Raw genomic sequence first — 18,505 nt, 5'->3', positions numbered from 1 at the left:
CTGAAAGCTCTGCTGCTCAAACTGTGGGCATACTAGGGTGTGGGATGTCTCCTCCTTCTCTCTACAACAGGACTCACTTTGGAGTGGCGCTGGTCCCTGTTGGGGCTGCTTGTGGGGTGGGGTAGGGCAGGAGTCACTTTGGAGGGTTGAATGGGGTTGGTCTTCACAGGAGTGCCAACGCTGGGCACCGTGGCTTGCAAGGTAGGTAGAGAGTGCTCGTGCTGGCTCCCCCAAGTGTCCAGCTATGTCGGCTGGGGGAAGGGGGAAGAGAAATGGTGCCCATAGCACTTTTCGTTCTTGGAGAGGCATCCCGAAGAGCCCTGCCCCTCCAGCACGTGTTCTGAGCTTAGTAATGAAATCGACATGTCCGCCCCAGCTGCTTTTCAAACTGCTGCGTCTGTGCTGTCTCCACTGAGTTATTTATTAGGCTGGGTCTCGAAGGATGGGTGCCCCCGCTGATTTTTAAAGTACCTAGAGTTCAGCTCCACTGACTTTAAAAGCTGCTAAAGTGAAATCCCGTTGGTTTTCAAAGCCAGATGCTCTCGGGATTCATCTTCCCGGGGCAGGTACCCCGTGTCCCATCCCTCATTTCTCTGTGCTCGTGCTGGTCCTCCCGTTTGCCATAAGTCTTGCCAGGAGTTTGGTTCCCAACTGCATCTCTACCCCTATCCTTTTCCATGGCTTTCTCTCTACAGTTAACTATGGAACATCTGTCCTAGCGGTCTGCAGGTTGTTTTCAGCTAGTTGCACAAACGTAGCTGTTGTCGAGTTATGTCTGTGGACCAGGTGAGCTCAGGATCCTCCTGCTCGGCCATCTTCCTGACCACCCCCTGAAACGTACTTTTGACTAAAATGTACTTTTGACTAATGTCAAAATTACCCCCTTGATCTATGGGCTACAGAATGGATGTTGTATTAGCGGTCATGAAAACAACACTAATCTCTTTGTCCATCTCCATCAGAGCTTTTATGGAGACGACTGCTTTACTGAAACCTTGCGAACCAACCTCTGCCAGCTTCAGAACTTTCTTCTGTGGCTCCCTCACCTCTCTGAGCCTTCCCAGAGTTGAAGACAGTCAGGGCTTTGCTCTGGGTTAGGCTTTGGGTTAAGGGAATGTCGTGGCTGATGGCTCTTCTGTCCAGATCACTGAAACGTCCTCCGTATGAGCTGTAAGGCTGTTTTGCTCTCTTACCATTCATGCATTCCCTGGAGTCACACTTGTTTCCTTCATGAACTTTCCCTTTGTGTTCATAGCTCGGCTCATGCTTGGTCCAAGAGGCCTAGCTTCCGTCCCATCTCAGCTTCAACGCGCCTTCTCCACTCAGCTTAATTACATGTAGATTTTGATTTAAAGTGAGAGATTACACATCTTCTCTTGGACACTTAGAGACCATTACAGCGTTATTAATTGGTTTAAATACTAGTTTCAGTATTGTGTGTCCCAAGGAATAGGGAGGCCGAGAGGGAGGGAGACTGGAGACTGGACAGTGAGAAAAGGATTCTGAAAACATACAACGTACATTGATTAAGTTCGCTTTCTTACATGGGCATGGTTCGTGGCACTGCAAAGTAATTATAATAATAACATCAAAGATCACTCATCAGAGATCACCATAAAAAAATCTAATTGTAATAAAAAAGTTTGAAATACTGTCAGAATTACCAAAAAGTGACACAGAGACACAGTGAGCAGCAAATGCTGTTGGGAAAATGGTGCTGATAGACTTGCTTGATTGCAAGCTTTGCCGCCTTCAGTTTGTAAAAAAAAAAAATGTATTATCTGCAAAGTGCAGTGAAGCAAAGCAAAAAAAGAATGAGGTATACCTGTACAGCATTTTTAACTCCCTTTGATTAGATCGGCTGAGTCCAACTAATCCCGCTCATGTCCTCAGCCATACGGAGGGATTGGTTATAGTGTTTATGTCATCTGGATAAAAATAGAACTGCCTCCTTACAATGTTACTGAGTCGTCTGACCTAGGTAGGCTAGGTTCCCAGTTGTGGCAACTGACACCCTCTTTTCTTGGACGTTTCTGGGGTCAGAATGGAGTGGTCAAATTGCTTTTCCGTTCTCCCTCAGACTCTTACAGCGTGCCAGCCTGTTTCCTAATTCACATAGTGGAATCTATTTTCAGCTTTCCCATTCAACAAGAGAACCCATGTTCTATTAATCTACCTCGTTAGTCATTTAGGAATATGAACAGAGTACTGAGGATCACCACGCAGATGAGAAAAACCTAAAGACAGAATAAAAGCAAACGAAGACCAAAGAATAGTTGATCCTAGTGAAAGCAGGCAAAACAGAGAACTGAAGATACATTCACAATCTCTAAGTGGTATTTGTAGAGAAGTAGGAAAAAATGTTATGTTACAAAACAAAAAATAGGCTAAAAGAAATAAAGCACACAAAAAAGTAACTGTAAATTTAATGTATGATTGCTAAAATAAAACATTTCATATAAGGAATTTAAGCAAATTTTGGGGACTATCTGAGAATGAAGAGCCAAAAATACAGCAGTGGAAAATACTAGAAGAATAGTTAGGACAGGAAGGCTTAATCCAGGGCACTAGGCATGTATAATAATTTAAGGGAGAAATGATCAGAACTGATCAAAGAAAATAAAATTTATCAGAGCTGAAGAAGTCTTCAGATTCAAAGTGTCTACTGGGCACTGAGCCAAAGAAAAGAAAACTGGGGCCCCTGGCTGGCTTAGTCTGTGGAGTGTTTGACTCTTGATCTCAGGGTTGTGAGTTCAAGCCCAACATTTGATGTAGAGATTACTTAGAAATAAAATCTGGGGGGGAAGAAAAAGGGGGGAGAGAGAGAGAGACAAAAAGAAAATGGAGCCTAGATACCCCTTCACACCTTCAGGAAAGTTTTGAACTGTAAGGCTGAGAAAATCATCTTAAAAGCTTTCAGAAAGCAAGGAACGACTACCTCCAAATAAAGGAATGAAGATAAAATTGTGTTGTACTTATTTTAGGAAAACTTAGAAGGAAATCTAATAAGGATGGAGTCCATGAAGCAACAGAATTAACAGTCTGTGTGAGTGATAAGAACTCTCAAGATGACATATGTAGAAATAGGCAGTCAGTCCCAGTAGATTGTTTGATTAAGGTTGAGTCTAATGGTAGAATAAAGAAGGAGGAAGACAAAAGATATAGGACCTTCAAGGAAAAAAAATTTTTGCTCAAGAAAGGCCTAGTCCAAATGCGAAACAGCGTGAAGTATGGAACGAAATATGGACTCGTCATGAGCAGTGGGTGTAGTGTTGGAAAGTACCAGAAAGTTGGCCCAGACACGTGAAACATTGTCCCTGGAGGGGCTCAGGATTATTGATGAAGACTGACCTTTCCATTTTCACTGATTAACCATGCTGTTTGATTTTACCCTAAATGATATTTCCGTACTTTCATAATACTGCAAACATTACAGTGGTGGTCAGTTTTCAGAATTAATCAATAGACAAAGCACACGGCTTAATTACAGTGACGGGATGGACTGAAAATGTCCTAAGCCCGGGGAGAATAAAAGAAATGGTACAGTTGATGAACATTTCCAGATGAAAACACGCAACTCTTTAGCAAGAAACGTGGTTCTGAGGCCCAGAGCCACAGAGGGGCACAGAGGCAGAGGCCGCAGGGGCCGCCATGGGTCTGGAGAGCAGAAACGCAAATACAGGGGATTTCTCCAACCTTGGGATCCAAAAGAATCTCTGGTGCTGAACTTGTTTGAGATGCGTTTGTATTTTGGAAGCAGATCATCGCGTTTCCTGTTTTAAGAGAACCACAGATATAGATGAATTTTGCCCCAGGATGGACCAACCCTACCATCTCACCCATATATGACTTCACCATTGAGATGAGAGTCAAGACTTTAGAGCTAATGTTGTTGGAATGAGATTTTAGCCTGAAAAGTTGGTCAAGACTTTTGGAGATGTTGGGATGTTTGAATGTGTTTTGCCTGTGAGACAAAAGTGAATTTGGGGCAACAAAGATTGAACTATACTGGGTTGAATACTGAACCCTGAAATAGTATTTCCACATCTTAATTCCTGGAACCTCTTAATGTGACCATGTTTGGAAAAGGGGTGTTTGCAGATAAATGAAGAATCTGAAGATAAGGAGATGGTCCTCAGTTATCTGAATGGGTCCTACATCCAGTGACAATTGTCATTAAAGTAAGCAGAGGGAGGTTTGAGCCACACGGTGAGCAGAGACTGGAATCCTGGAGCTCCAAGACCAGCAGCTCCCAGAAGCTGGAAAAGCATCATGGAATGGATTCTTCCCCAGAGCGTCCGAAGCGAACTTAGCTCCCTGTCTTGATTTTGGACTTCCGGTCTCCAGCACTGTGAGAGGATACATTTTTGTTGGTTAAGCCACGACATTTGTGATCATTTGTCACAGCAGTCCCATGAAACGAGCATAGACAAGTACCCAGAGGTGCGAACTTTCCCAGTTGGGGTTAGTATGTGCCGAACCAGCTTGCCTGCGATCCCAGAAGTCACACACCTGTCCCTCGGCCCAGCCCCGCTCAGAGGGCGAGGCCCACAGTCACAGAACCCCTGATCTCTCTTGACCATTCGGCAGCACAGCAGCGTCACTGTCACCCCGCTTTTCTTAGTGAAGACACAGTCCATCCCGTCAAGCACTTGGGAATTCTGGCATGACAGGTAAAGGTCTGGTTACGGTTTCTTGCTGAGGGATGAGCCCCGCTTCTCACACCATAGTGGTAGCCCTGGCCCCCGGATCACCATATCAGGTAGGAAGAAAGAAAGTTATGGTGACGTGGGCACGAATATCAGAGTCCTAACACCATCCCCGCCTACCCCCTGTTCCCCACGTCCTCCAGAGAAATGGAGGCCTCTGTCGAGCGGGGACCCCTCCCTCCAGCCTTCCTCATGTTCAGAGTGAGCCCACTCGTGAAGGCCTGGACTCCAGGAAGCGCTCTTCGTGTCTTTTTCTTCTCCCATTTTAGAGAACATGTTCGCATTTCCATTCCCGTTCTCAATCAGATTCTTTCCTGCCCTGTCCATCTGATGTGATACCTTTTGGCCCGTCTTTGGTTGCTGTGGACTGTAAAGTATGTTTCTGGGTGTGATGACATGTAACTCGGGGTCCAGATTGCCATGGTATCTTCTGTGCTAGTCTTTTTTATAATGGTTTGAATTTTTCTCTACCAGTGAGTATGCAAATCCCAGTCCTGAGTAATTTTTTGTCCCTGTCAGGTCCCACTGTAGTGTATTTGCCATCCGTGGGGTCTCTATTTCACTCACTTCTCTAACCTTAATTATTTCCTTCTTCCTACTAACTTACAGTGTTCCTTTTTTGGTTCCTTAAGGTGTAAATTTAGGTTATTTGAGATCTTTATTCTTAATGTAAAAAACTTAGGACTATAAACTTTTCTCTTTGAACTCCTTTTGCTGTGTTCTGTTCTGTAAATTTCAGTATGTTGTGTTTCCATTTTATTTGTCTTCAGTTTAAAAAATTTTTCTTTTGATTTCTTCTTTGACGCATTACTTATTCTGCAGTATTTTAATTTCTGTATATTTGTGAAATTTCCAGCTTTCTTCCTGTAATTCATTTTTCATTTCATACTGTATTGTTTGGAAAAGATACTTGATATGGATAAATCTTAAGTTTGTTAAGAGTTGTGACCTAATATATTATCTGTCAGGGAGAATGTTCCATGTGTGCTTGAAAAAAATGTGTATTATCATGCTGTTCGATGGAGTGTTCTGTATCTGTTTGTTAGCTCCATTTGGCTAATGTGTAGTTCAAGTCCATTATTTCCTTATTGACTTTCTATCAGGGTGATCTGTCCATTGTTGAAAGTGGGTTATTTGAGTTCCCTACTACTATCGTATTGCTGTCTATTTCAGTCTTCAGATTTGTTAATAATTATATGTATTTACTATTGTTATAGCCTCTTAGTGAGCCTCTCATAGCATTATATAGTGACCTTCTTAGTTTCTCATTACAGCCTTTGACTTACAGTCTATTTCGTCTGAGATAAATCTAGGTACCCCTGCTTTTTTTTACCTGGAACATTTTTTTCATCCCTTCACTTTCAGCCTGTGAGCTAAAAGCTTAAGTTAGTCTCTTTTAGGGAGCATAGAGTTGGATCTCGCTTTTTTTTTTTTTTTTTAATTTACTTAGCCACTCTGTGTCTTTTAATTGGAGAAAGTAATCCATTTGCATTTAAAGTAATTAAAATTAATAAAGATTTGCCATCACCATTTTATTACTTTTTGTTTTGTTTTTGCAGCTCTTTTGTTTTTCTACTTTTCTTACTTTTTTGTAGATTGATGATTTTTTTGTAGTGATATAACTTTGATTCTTATTTATTTTTATTTGTGAATCTATTATAATCTTTTGCTTTGTGATTACCGTGATGTTCATGATACATCTTACTGTAATAAGTCTGCTTCAAGCTGATATCTTCAATTGATTGAAAAAGTTCTACACATTTATTCCTCCCCCAATCTTGTATATTATTGATATCCAAATTTACTTGTTATGTTGTAGCAAAATATTCTAGCTGTAGTTATTTTTAACACATTTGTCTTTAAACCTGTATGCTGGAGGTCAGAGTGATTTACACACTACTTTTGCAGCATTACAGTGTTTTGACTTTTACTATATATTTACCTTTTTCCAGTGAATTTGATACTTTTATATGTTTTCATGTTACTAATTAGCATCTTTCATTTCAGCTTGAAGAACTTCACTTACCATTTTATGTAAGGCAGGTCTAGATGTGATAAATTCCCTCAGTTTTTGTTTTTCTGGGAAAGTCTTTATTCCTCCTTCATTTTTGAAGGACCACTTTGCTGGGCAAAATATTCCTGCTTGGCAGTTTTGGGTTTTGTTTTTGTTTTTCTTTCATCACTTTGAATATATCATCCTACTCTCTCCTGGCCTGCAAAGATTCTGCTGAAAAATTCACTAACAACCTTACTGGGGTTCCCTTGGTGGATTTTGTTTTTTTTTCTTGCTGCTTTCAAAATTCTCTTTGATTTTTGAGAGTTTGGTTAAAATATATCTTAATAAAGATCTCTTTAGGTAGAATCTCCTTGGGTATCTTTGAGTTTTGTGTACCTGAGTGGCCGTATCTCTCCCCAGATTTGGGGACATTTCCAACTGTTATTTCTTTAAATAAGTTTTCTGTCCTTTCCTTTCTCTCTTCTGCTGAGACTCCCACGGGTGAGTATTGTTTCACCTGGCAATAACTCCTAAGCCACATAGGTTTCTTCCCTCTTTTTCATTCTTTTTTTCCCCTCTCTGCTAACTGGGTAATGTCAAGAGGGCTGTCTTCAAGTTTGTACATCCTTTCTTCTGCTTGATTGAGCCTGATTCGAAACTCTCTATTGCTTTTTTTCATTTATTCTTTGTATTCTTCAGCTCTAGAATTTCTGTTTCGTTTATATGACTTCTATATCTTTGTTGAACTGCCACTTTTGTTCATGTATTATCTTTCTGACTTCATTGAATTATTTCTCTGTGTTTCCTTGAAGCTCGCCGAACTTCTTTATTTTGAATTCTTGGTCAGATAACTCTCAAGTCCATTTCTTTGATGTCAGTTACTGGAAAGTTATGGTGTACCTTTAGAGATGTCATGTATCCTCCCCTTTTGTGTGTTTCTAATGTCTTCACACTGCTATCTGAGCATTTGAAGGAGTGGTCATCTCTTCTAGCCTTTCTGGACTGGCTAGACTGGCTTCTTCAGGGAAAGACTTGAACCTGAAGGTGACTGTAAGCATGCCAGCTGGGTGCGGCCCAGTGTCTGGTTCCTGGGAGGGTCCAATGAAGTGGTCCTCATGTAGCTTGTCAGCTGAGACCGACATCAGTGAAGTCTGGGGAGGTCTTCTGTGGCTAAGCATGTAGAGATCCTAGGGGTAGCGGTGGTGGCTGGGGCCCCTGGGATCCCGAGAAGGGAGTCCCTTTGGGTACCAGGTGTGATGTACTGGCGGTAAGTGCCAACAGAGCTGCTGTCCTGGGACCCAGTAGCAGCAAGCAGAGCAGTCACAACGCCATTCCGGTTATGTTCGGTCAAAGCCCCAGCTTGTGCCCCCGGGGGCAGGGTGCAGAGCGACAGCAGTGTGGCTCCGACAAGTGCGGGTCAGAACCCCAACTTAGGCTCAGGGCGGCTCAGCCCCACAGCACAGCATCATTCCTGGCAAATTCGAGCCGCAGCTGGGTGCTGGGCACAGAGCGGGGCGGGCTTCACAGCAGCAGCACAGCCCTGCTTAGAGCGGGTCAGAGTCCCAGCCTGGCACGTGGGAGGATGCAGAGCAGTGGTGGCCGCAGTGCGACCCCTGGTCTGGCAGGTCAGGGCCCTGACCCGGGACTCGGGCCGCGGGAGCGGGTGGGGATGCGCAGAGCCGCTGCCGCTCGGCCCCGTGGACGGCAGAGTTCCGTGGCGTCCAGAGAGCGGGCACAGCAGCACCTGCGGCCTCGGGGGCACGGCTCACCGCAGCGCCATTCCAGTCCCGGGGCGGAGGCGTGCGCACTCGGGGCAGCTCTGTCGGCTGAGTTCAGTGTTTGCGGAGACGGTGGGCCGTGTGGTAGCCAAGGCTGCAGACAGACGTGGCAGTGGTGGGGCTCTCTGGGGTGCTCTTGCTCTCATTTTCCTCATGCGGCAAAGCCGTGCCGGGCAGATCCCTCCCGGTTCCTGGGCGCTCTGGACAGTGGGGTGGGGGGTGGCAGGAGGCTTCCTGCGCTTTCTCATCGGCTGAGTGTGTCTGTTTGTCTTTAACTCTCCAGGGTTTCTGCTGCTTTATCGCTTTCGCTGATTTCGTGGTAGTCCGGAGCTTTCCCAAAGCTGTCTGGCCCTCTGTCTTGCTGACGTCACCCTGGTAATCCCGGTGCAGACGCCAACTGTTCAGTGGTCCCTAAGAGCAGTGTCAGGCCCGGTATTCCGTTAGGACCACAGGATTCAGAAGAGCTGATGTACCTACATTATGGTTATGGTTCATTAGAGCCCAAAGACATAGATTAAGATCAGCAAAGGGAAAGGCACACGGGGCGGTGAGGAGAAACCAGATGTCAGCTTCCTCGTGGTCTCACCTGGCCAGGCTTCATCCTCCCAGCACCAGGGAGGGACAGTGCGTACCAGGTGCTGTCAACCGAGGAAGCTCACGGAAGCCTTCACATCCGGGATTTGGGTGGGTCAGTCACGTAGCTCTGCATCACGGCTCGACTTCCCTCGCTGCTCAGACTCTAGCCGTCCTGAGTCAGCTCAGGTGCACAGCACTCACCATCCTTACAGCTGTTTGTGTAAACTGTCCGGTCAAACCGGTACCACGTGGCCCCAGGTCGCTGGCATACAAAAACTCCTTATCAACCAGAGTATTCAGGGGATCCAAGTTTATTTCCCAGGAGCTGGCCAAGGGCCGGTCCTGAGGAGCGGCTGTTCTGGTAAATGCACCGAGTTTAAGCAGTCCACACCTGCTCCGTCAACCCTCGCCTACACACGGACCCTCCGAAACACCAAGCCAGGGCTTCGGCTTGACCATGACATCGCTGTCTCCTTGGCTCTTCAGTTACTGCTGGTAGACCTTACCCAGAACTTCTGAGCATCATCTGCCAGTTGCTGGGGTCCCTTCTTCCAGATTCTCTGGAGCGTCTGCGTTAAACATTGTGCCAGTGACTGTGGTTTGCTTGGGAAACAGACCGTGGGTGGATTCGCTTTGATTCGTCGTACCTTCATCTGCTCATTGTGATCTTAGGGGTCTGAGTTCCTTTGTGTTCTGGTTTGCTTCTTGCAATTTATGAAGCTTGTCATTCTTTAGCAACATATGCTAAAGGTTCACCATTTCTTGTTTCATTCGGTCATTCTTTTAATAAATATAAATTGAACACCTAATTATGTGAGATGCCCGCTCTGGGCACTGAAACTACTGAGTGAATCAACCTGATCCAACCCCACCCCCCATCAGAAATTACACTCTAGTCGGGACACAGACAATATGCAACACACGGAATAAATGAGTCAGTCACAGTGAATGTAAGACGCTAATGCGTACTAATGGAGAACAATGAAGTAGGGTAGGGAATGAAGGAAGACTGGCAGGAGCAATGTTTGTGGGTTTTGCAGTTTTAAATAGATCACAGAAGGGCTCACCATGAAGGTGAACTTTCAGTGAACACTTGAAGGGGACAAGGAAGCAAGCCCTTGAGGTGTTTTGGAGACAAGGATGTTGCTGATGGACAGTGTCACAGTCGGGAAGGCCGCGAGCAGGCAGCCAGTGGAGCGCACCGTCAGAGCAGCCAGGAGTGTGGAATGGCTTGCGTGGAGCTGAGGCTTGTGTGGCTACTTGTAGGTGTCATAAGAATATTAGTTTTTACTCTAGGTGACACGGGAAGCCATGGGAAATTTTTAAGCCGTGTAACGACATCATCTGGTTTTCATTTGAGGAGCATCTCTTTGGCTGCACCGTTGAGAGCAGGGCGTGGGGAGGAAGCAGGGAACTCTTAGGAGTTCGTGGCGGTAATCCAGGTCTTGGGTGACCGTGGCTTACGTCAGGGTGGCAGCAGTGGCGGTGGAAAGACACAGTCAGATCCTGGTTGTATGTTGATGCTGAGCCAACACGATTCCTGACAGCCCGAATGTAGGGCGTGAAAGAAAGAAAGGGGCTGAGGATCACTGCCCGGTCTTCAGCCTGAGCGATGGCAAGGATGGGGTTGCCGTTCTCTGCAGTGGGGACTTTTGTCCTTGTGTGTGTGTGTGTGTGTGTGTGTGTGTGTGTGTGTGAAACAAACTTTTTGATGGCAGACGAGAAACTAGGTTTTTTTGTTTTTGTTTTTTAAGATTTTATTTATTTATTTTGAGAGGGAGAGAGAGAGAAAGATTGAGAATGTGAGGAGGAGAGGGGAGAGGGAGAAGCAGTCTCCCTTGCTCTCAAAATGGGGCTTGAACTCATGACCCCAGGATCATGACCTGAGCTGAAGGCAGGCAATTAACCAAATGAGCCACTCACGTGCCCCTAGAAACTAGGTTTTGGATACGCCAAATATGGTGTTTCTGTTACACATCCAAGTTTAAGTCACCTGCTAGACATCCATGTCAAGTAGGGGTTTCTAGAGCTGAGGGACCTATTTGGAAGTCTGTCACCAGAGAGGCTATTTGGAGCCATCGTGAGGACAAGAGGTCTGAGGACTGAGTCCTGGGGGCACTCCTAGAATAAGGGTTCAGAGATAAGAAACCAGCAGAAAATTGAGAAAATGGAAGTACTGATGAGGAAGGGATTAAGAGATTCTGATATTCTAGAAACCAAGAGAAGAAGTCTTTAGGAGAAGAGTGTCATCAAATGTGTTAAGTATCACTCATGACTTCTTTTCCATGAAGGAAGTAGATTACATTTTGAAAAGATGAAGGAGCAACGTTGAGATAAAGAGAGAAACTTCATGAGAGGCTCCTGGACTTGAAATTGACAGACCTGGGCCCCAGTCCCAGCTCAGTAGCTTGGCAGGTGTAAGGTAGCACATGTCCCAGGCATGGGAGGAAGCCTGGAAAGTTCGAGGACAGCCGTAACGAGGACTGGGAGAGTGACCTCCGTAGAGGGGGTGAAAGAAGCCTCGAAGATTGAGCTGAGGTTGGAGAGGGAACTGTTACGGGTCCAGTCAGTGTTTATGTGACTTTTTTGTCCTTCAGATGTGGTGAGAAGGTCGAGACCGGTTTATTCCAATGTTGGGAGTGAGAAGGGGCAGGAGGAAAGAAGGCAGAGCAGTGAAGGGCAGGATAAACCAACAACATCGTCTACAATTTAGGAAAGACTAGGTTCCAAAGTGACTGCATCGTGATCAAAGTCAAAGGAGCCCACTCAACCCTCCTTCCAAGCACCGCTTAGCACCGGAGGATCCAGACCAGAGTATGAAATGACAGCGCTTGAGAAAGGCGATGCGGTGTTCATAGGCAGCAGTGAACGACTGTGCTTTCGTTTTCTGCTTCAAGGCGAAAAAATGGTGAAGAAGGAGAAGAGAAGTAGCAGTCGGCACAGCGCGAAGCCAGTCTGGTGCCCGGAGAGTGTGAGAGCAGGACAGGGCTGATCCGGGCAGTGCCCATGTGCTCAAAAAGGGGAAGTTAGGAGCCCACATTTAGAGCATGAAAAGTGTGACGTCTTTCCTGTGGGGTAAAAACGTGTATACATTGCTAACCTGTGGCGTCAAGACAGAGGAACCTAACCATCCCTGGGACGCTGTGGTTTAATTGAGAGTAAGTGAGCTGGGCCACAGACCGCTCTGCCCTGCCCGCGCTATTCCGTGCCCTCGCCCTCTCCTCTCCTGGGGCTTTGTTACTGCTCTGACAGAGGAGGGAAGTGCTTCGCACTTCGCAGAGTGGAAAGCGCTCAAGTAGGGGGATACTAAGCCTTTGAATTGGGGGCGGTGGAGTGGAGCCCAACCGACCTTAACGTGAGCCTTAGACGGGGCACCAGTACCGCCCATTTCACCTGCGGCTTGAGCAGGTTAATTTCTGGGAGCCTCAGTTTCTTCATGCAAAATGGGAATAATAAAGCCTACCTTTGTTGAGTTACTGTAGGGATTAAAGGACATGAAACCCTTGTTGACCCTGATAGTGGGTTAGAGATCACTTCCTCCCCTTCCCTGCCATGTCCTGCCCCTCACCACCCATGAAATACCTACTGACCGCTCGACAGTAGGGGGATGCGGGCGGCAAATGAAGGCAGAATTTTCGACCACGTGTAGTAGAAGGGAGTGATTAATTGGAAAAGATGGGGAAAATAAATGTGAGGAGGACACTTCCGCCTCTTAGCCTCAAGAAATAAAATTCCATTCCTAGGAGAGAAACTAGATTTAAAAATTCATTAGTTAGTATGTTGCCATGGATGAATATACATGAAACTGAATTTCAGAAGCTTTGTCAGGAAAACGTTACCCTCCTATTGCACACCCAAGCATTTTTAGAGCTCTTCATTTGTAGTCCTCATCAACGAGTGGATTTTTTAAAAAAGCATCACATTGTTTTAGCCACGAAGTTTTATCGCTGTTATTTTTAAATTTTTGTTTTGACATGTTGCTTTTAACTGTAATTAAAAATTATTGGCATCTGTGTTTACTTTTTAGCTTGTGCATACCTTATCTTCATTGCAGAAACTAATTAGTATGTGAAGTAGAGTCCCATTAAATCTGCATTAAGGGGGAAGAATTCTAATCTGATCATATGTAAAATATGGTAGAAAATGCATTTTAATATTTGAAAGATACGTACACAGTATTAATTCCGTTCCCATTCTTACAATAAAGAAATACTGTCTTAGCATTTGTTTCCATACATCTTGCCTTGGCTCCTTCCCTGTGGTTAGGCAGATTGTACAACTCAGGGAGTGGGGGAACTAATCTTCACTCCTGAAACTTACGAAGTGGTTTAGGAAAATAACTGTTGTATGTGGTGGGACTATTTTAAAAAGTAGAATGGGGGTGCCGATGTGGCTTAGTCGATTGAGCGTCGGACTCTTGCTTTTAGCTCAGATCCTGATTGCAGGGTTGTGGGAGTGAGCCTCGCTTTGGGCTCCGCGCTCAGCCAGGAGTCTGCTTGTCTCCCTCTCTCTCTCCTCCCTACTCACAGTCTCTCTCTCTGACTCAAATAAATAAGTAAATAAATCCTTATGAATAAAAAAAGGGGGCACCTGGGTGGCTCAGTTGGTTGAGCATCTGCCTTCAGCTCAGGTCATGATCCCAGGGTTGTGGGATCGAGCCCCTTGTCTGGCTCTCTGCTCAGCCAGGAGCCTGCTTCTCCCTCTCCCATTGCCTGACACCCCTCCTGCTTGTTCTCTCTCTCTCTCTCTCTCTGTCAAATAAATAAAATCCATAAAAAATAAAAAAAATTAAAAAGGCAGCATGAACTACCCTCTGGAAATACTTTCTGAAGCACTAGAATATCTTTTCTGGTTTCAAATGGGTTTCACATCTGGCCTCCAGTGGCTTAGCATCTGCAAGCACAAGCTGCAGAAATGGTGGCTCTTCTGTGACGCTCCTTCTGACTGCTTGCGAAGAGATATTGCTTTTGAGACACCCTCATGTTGGAGGCAGGTAACCTTTGGATATGGCTGTTAACTTTGTATCTCAAGAAGATCTCAAGACAACCCCCTTTTCTTCTGCTCCTGCTGCTACCACGGTCGTGGGGCCATCCTCATTTCTCTCTCGGACTCCTTGTTGTCTCCTGCTTGATCCTTGCTACTTTTGCTGTCCTGCTACTCAGAGGAGCCTGAGTAAACTTCTAAAAGTAGAAGTCAGACGGTGTCACCCCCGGCCTCTCCCATCACCTCAGCACCCACCATACACTTCTCCAGTAATGTTAGTTTTTCTTCATTACCCACGGAGGCTGGAAGGGAGGAAGGCTGGAAGTGGCAGGAAGACACTGCCACTCAGCAGCATTAGTAATTACTTATTAAGTTGGTTATTTACCCATCCATTCTGTCTTCTGCACTAGCTGGTGACTCCTTGACCAGAGGGATCGTGATGTTGTTTTTTAAACCGCTTCATACCTGCACTGTAAGCAGCCTTCCGTCGAGGGCACATCAAGGGTTTTGGTTTTTAATGGTTGGATTTGGTTGTGTTTGTCACAGAGTAGCCTGCATCATGCTTCCCGATGAGTTCGTGTGCATCACGTGATCCCCTGAACTGTGGGAGGGCCTCTGCTTTTTCCCCTTGAACCCTGACCACCATCTGTGTGGGGAGACACAAAGTTCCCCAAGGGCAGGGATCCTTGTCTTTGTTGTTTGGGGCCGTGTTTGCAGAGTGTAGAGCAAGCCCAGAATAGGTTTGGTGTGTATTTGTGGAAGGGATGAGTGTTGGAATTAATGAAGTTCCACACCCCTGACATCTGGAATTGATTCCTATGATAAGCAAGAGTTCAGTTCAGCAAACCTTTACTAAGTCTCTCCTGTGAGCTTCTCATCACGCTGGGCACTGTGAGTGCAGAATCCGTAAGTGAAGCTGTCATTTCTGTTTGTGATTTGGTTTGCACCAAGACGCGTGCTCTTTTTCTGATTCGTTTAGAAACTATAGTATGATGTGACAGAGGCTTTCGAATCGTTTGAGCACTTAAGCCTGATTCTTATTAAACAGATAATTCGGGCGTGGTTTCATACCCATGCTTTGTTTCACTACCAGTTTTAGACATCATGTTAGTTTTAGACATCATGTTGTTAATTTCACTTGCCTTGTTCAGACGTGGCTGGTCCTGCCCTCTTGGAATGGCTTCCAGGGCTTAGCATCTTTGATCAGTCTATTTCTCATTTATCTTCAAGGTCTGACTGAGGTCAGATGATAAATATAATGCAGTGACCCAGTGTTCTGCTCTCCACATCTTACTTACGATCTAATTGTGATTTGCTGACAGTGAGGAGACATTAATCCAGCAAGAGCTTCGTTTCGAGTCTTGCTAGAGGCAAACACCAGAGATGCTGTGTTAGTTTCAGCGGCGTCTTCCTTTCCTTTCTTCTGGAAGATGGTGTTATTTTTGAAATACGAAACATTTTTCCCGTTCTCCATATGTTGAAGAAAATATCTCCTAGTTCATTTTTGATGTCAAGATGGGATTTATGTACAAGATTGGGGAAATATACTTATTTTTGGTTTGAGATACACCCAGATTTTTAAAATTTTCACCTAAAGTAGGTTGTGACTTTTCTTTCTCTCTCTTTTTTTAAAGAGGCACGTTAAAAAGCCACAAGCAAAAAGATACAATTTTTATATTCTGTTTCTATTTCTAAAGTTGTACAGTTGACAATTAAATCTTATCTGTATATTCTGTGTTCCTATTTTCAGGAACTGATTTTTCTCTTAAGTAGGAAACTTACAAATTCTATGGTCTTTACTGAAATACATCCTTTATATCCTCCTGAATAACATATATTACAAACATGGAAATATTAACTATTCCATGCCTAAATATTAGCCACTAAGGCATTGCCTTCAAGGGGGGAGGTTAACTATTGAATCATCTGTGTCCCTGGTAACTTTTTGGTGATTTTTGTATCATTAGCAATATAATCTGATTAAGTAAGACTGAATGTGTACAAGTTTATTATATCTTACAACCATCTGATTTAAATGATTAATTTGATCTTTTTTTGAAGGAGTTTAGGAGGAATAGCATAGCAATAAAGGAAACACGTCATTGTCTCTTCACATCTTTTTCTGTCTCTGGGTTTAAACTCTTCTGGTCTTAGAGAAATAGTGAAAATTGGATATTACTAGTGCTTAGTACATATATTAAAGGTTTGCCTTTTTCTTTTGTAGGACGAAGTGGCACATACTCTAACTGAAAGCAGAGTATTAAAGAACACTAGACATCCCTTTTTAACAGTAAGTGACTAAAGGGCAGATGTGATCATCATAACATTTTAAACTTAAAGGGTGTTTTACTGCAACAACTAAGCCATGAAAAATAACATTTATTTAGGCATACCATTTTCTTTGTGGAATGACTGTAAGTCCGATTTCTTTGACATTATTGCAGTGTATGGTCTAAGTTTACAATATGTATGCCTTTGTCTTCCCTGCTCTTAAACATCCACCCTTTTTTTGAGACTTATTTTTTCCCTCATGAATTTGACTGCCTTCAAAAACAAAAACAAAAAACCGTAGAGCAAATATGTGGAGACCACTGAGAAAATGGTAGACTTACAAGATATTCTTAGTATTAAATGTGAGGGTTTTGTGTTTCCTTTGTTTATTGGCTTCTGATAAATATTTAAATGATCAGGCAGCTTTGCTTGTCTCCAGATATGAAAGGCAGAAAATCTTGACTGAAAATTTTCTATAGAAATTGAGACTTCCCTTAAGTATAGAGTACTTTAAGAGACCCAGGAATACTGAATACATTAAATTAAAGGTAGGATAAGTCATGATATGTTTTCTTGATTTACATGCATATTACTTGTTTAGAAAGAAACTGATTTTTGTAGTCTTATACTTAGGTCACTTGTAGTAGAGACAAAATTTCTTCCTGGTTCTATTGAAGTGTATTAAGATTAACAATAACAAGATGGGATCGGGAGGGAGACAAACCATAAGTGACTCTTAATCTCACAAAACAAACTGAGGGTTGCTGGGGGGAGGGGGGTTGGGAGAAGGGGGTGGGATTATGGACATTGGGGAGGGTATGTGCTTTGGTGAGTGCTGTGAAGTGTGTAAACCTGGTGATTCACAGACCTGTACCCCTGGGGATAAAAATATATGTTTATAAAAAATAAAAAATTAAAAAAAAAATAAATAACAGGTAGAAAAGAAAGAGAAAAAAAGTAGTAACAGGTAGACTTTCCAAAAGGGGAACCTTTTAAAGATTTAGGATTATATAAAATAGGAATGTTTCCAGAGGCATGATCCGACCCCTAGACTGATTTTGTTACGCTGCTGTGTTTATATTGTCCAGTATAGAAAGTTAACCCCAAAGTTCTGATATCGTTAACTTACACAATTATATGAGCCAACTCTGTTGAATTCAGGCATGTTATGCACCTACCGGGTATGCAAAACACAGTGTTGAAGTGAGAAGCCTGAGCATAACTGCTCGAGCTGTGTTCCTAAGACTTCCCCACGTGAAGGCCATGCAGCTGGGAATTTCAGGGACTAATACCCTTTCAGAGAGACAGCACAATAGACCGAGAGGTGCTCATCATAATTACTAAGTGCATTTTTACTTAAAATTTTAATTTTAACCTTTCCCCTAACAGTAGCCAATGCTGATCTAAACAAAATTTGTTTTGTCCTTCAAAACTCTTCAGCTCTCTTAAGGAGTAAGTAGACTCTTCAGGACAAGAACAATTCGTTCCATCCCTCAAGCTTACTGTTTCTAAGTATTCTATTTTGGTATTGTTATAAGAATACTGGATTATAATGTAACATTTTTTCTTTTTCATTTCAAGTCCTTGAAATATTCCTTCCAGACAAAAGACCGTTTGTGTTTTGTGATGGAATATGTAAATGGAGGAGAGGTGAGTCAAGAAGTAAACCCAGCACTTGCACGCGCATGGTAGTATTGTCGTCAGTTTTCTTAATTACTGAAAATATAAGTTATAATGTAACAGGTTTCTACTTCCTGGCAAGGTTTTGTGTAGCTCCCGGGGAGATGGGAGCTGAATCATTTCTAATGGTCGCTTATATTTTTCATGACTGCCTTTACGTATTGGAAAGTGTAATCCTATTCTTTTTCTCTCTGTATTTCTTTAATGTAAAATGTTTTAGCACAAATATGCTTAATGGAAATCATATGATTTAATTTGGAAAGCTGGAAATATAGGATTTATGATGCTTTGCAAAGTTCTTTCCAAGTATTTGTGAAACTGGTAAAAGATTATTTAGCCGATCTTCAACTCACTTGAGCCATAGTCTATAGGAACATCGTGGCAGAGTTCCCTCTTCTTTTACCTAGTAGTTAGATAACCTTGACTACATTTGAGAGACTTGAAAGGATCTTGTAGCTTTGAAGAGAAATGCAGTTAACGTCCTATTCCTTTGTTCCCTGTCCTTTGTCCTC

General features: G+C 43.7%; 1 protein-coding gene across 4 annotated transcripts in view; it reads left to right on the top strand.

Moving 5' to 3' along the window:
• The window catches only part of AKT3 (AKT serine/threonine kinase 3), a 303,335-nt gene that overhangs the window by 188,751 nt on the left and 96,079 nt on the right, over window positions 1-18,505 (top strand). For all 4 annotated transcript variants that reach the window (XM_032317285.1, XM_032317283.1, XM_032317284.1 and 1 more), the window contains 2 exons: window positions 16,267-16,332; window positions 17,895-17,963. In XM_032317285.1, the coding sequence (XP_032173176.1) occupies window positions 16,267-16,332; window positions 17,895-17,963 (135 nt within the window). The remainder of the gene's footprint in view (window positions 1-16,266; window positions 16,333-17,894; window positions 17,964-18,505) is intronic.

This window comes from Mustela erminea, chromosome 17 (genome assembly GCF_009829155.1).
Source record: "Mustela erminea isolate mMusErm1 chromosome 17, mMusErm1.Pri, whole genome shotgun sequence".
Taxonomy (NCBI): domain Eukaryota; kingdom Metazoa; phylum Chordata; class Mammalia; order Carnivora; family Mustelidae; genus Mustela; species Mustela erminea.
This window is presented reverse-complemented; position numbering and strand designations above follow the sequence as displayed.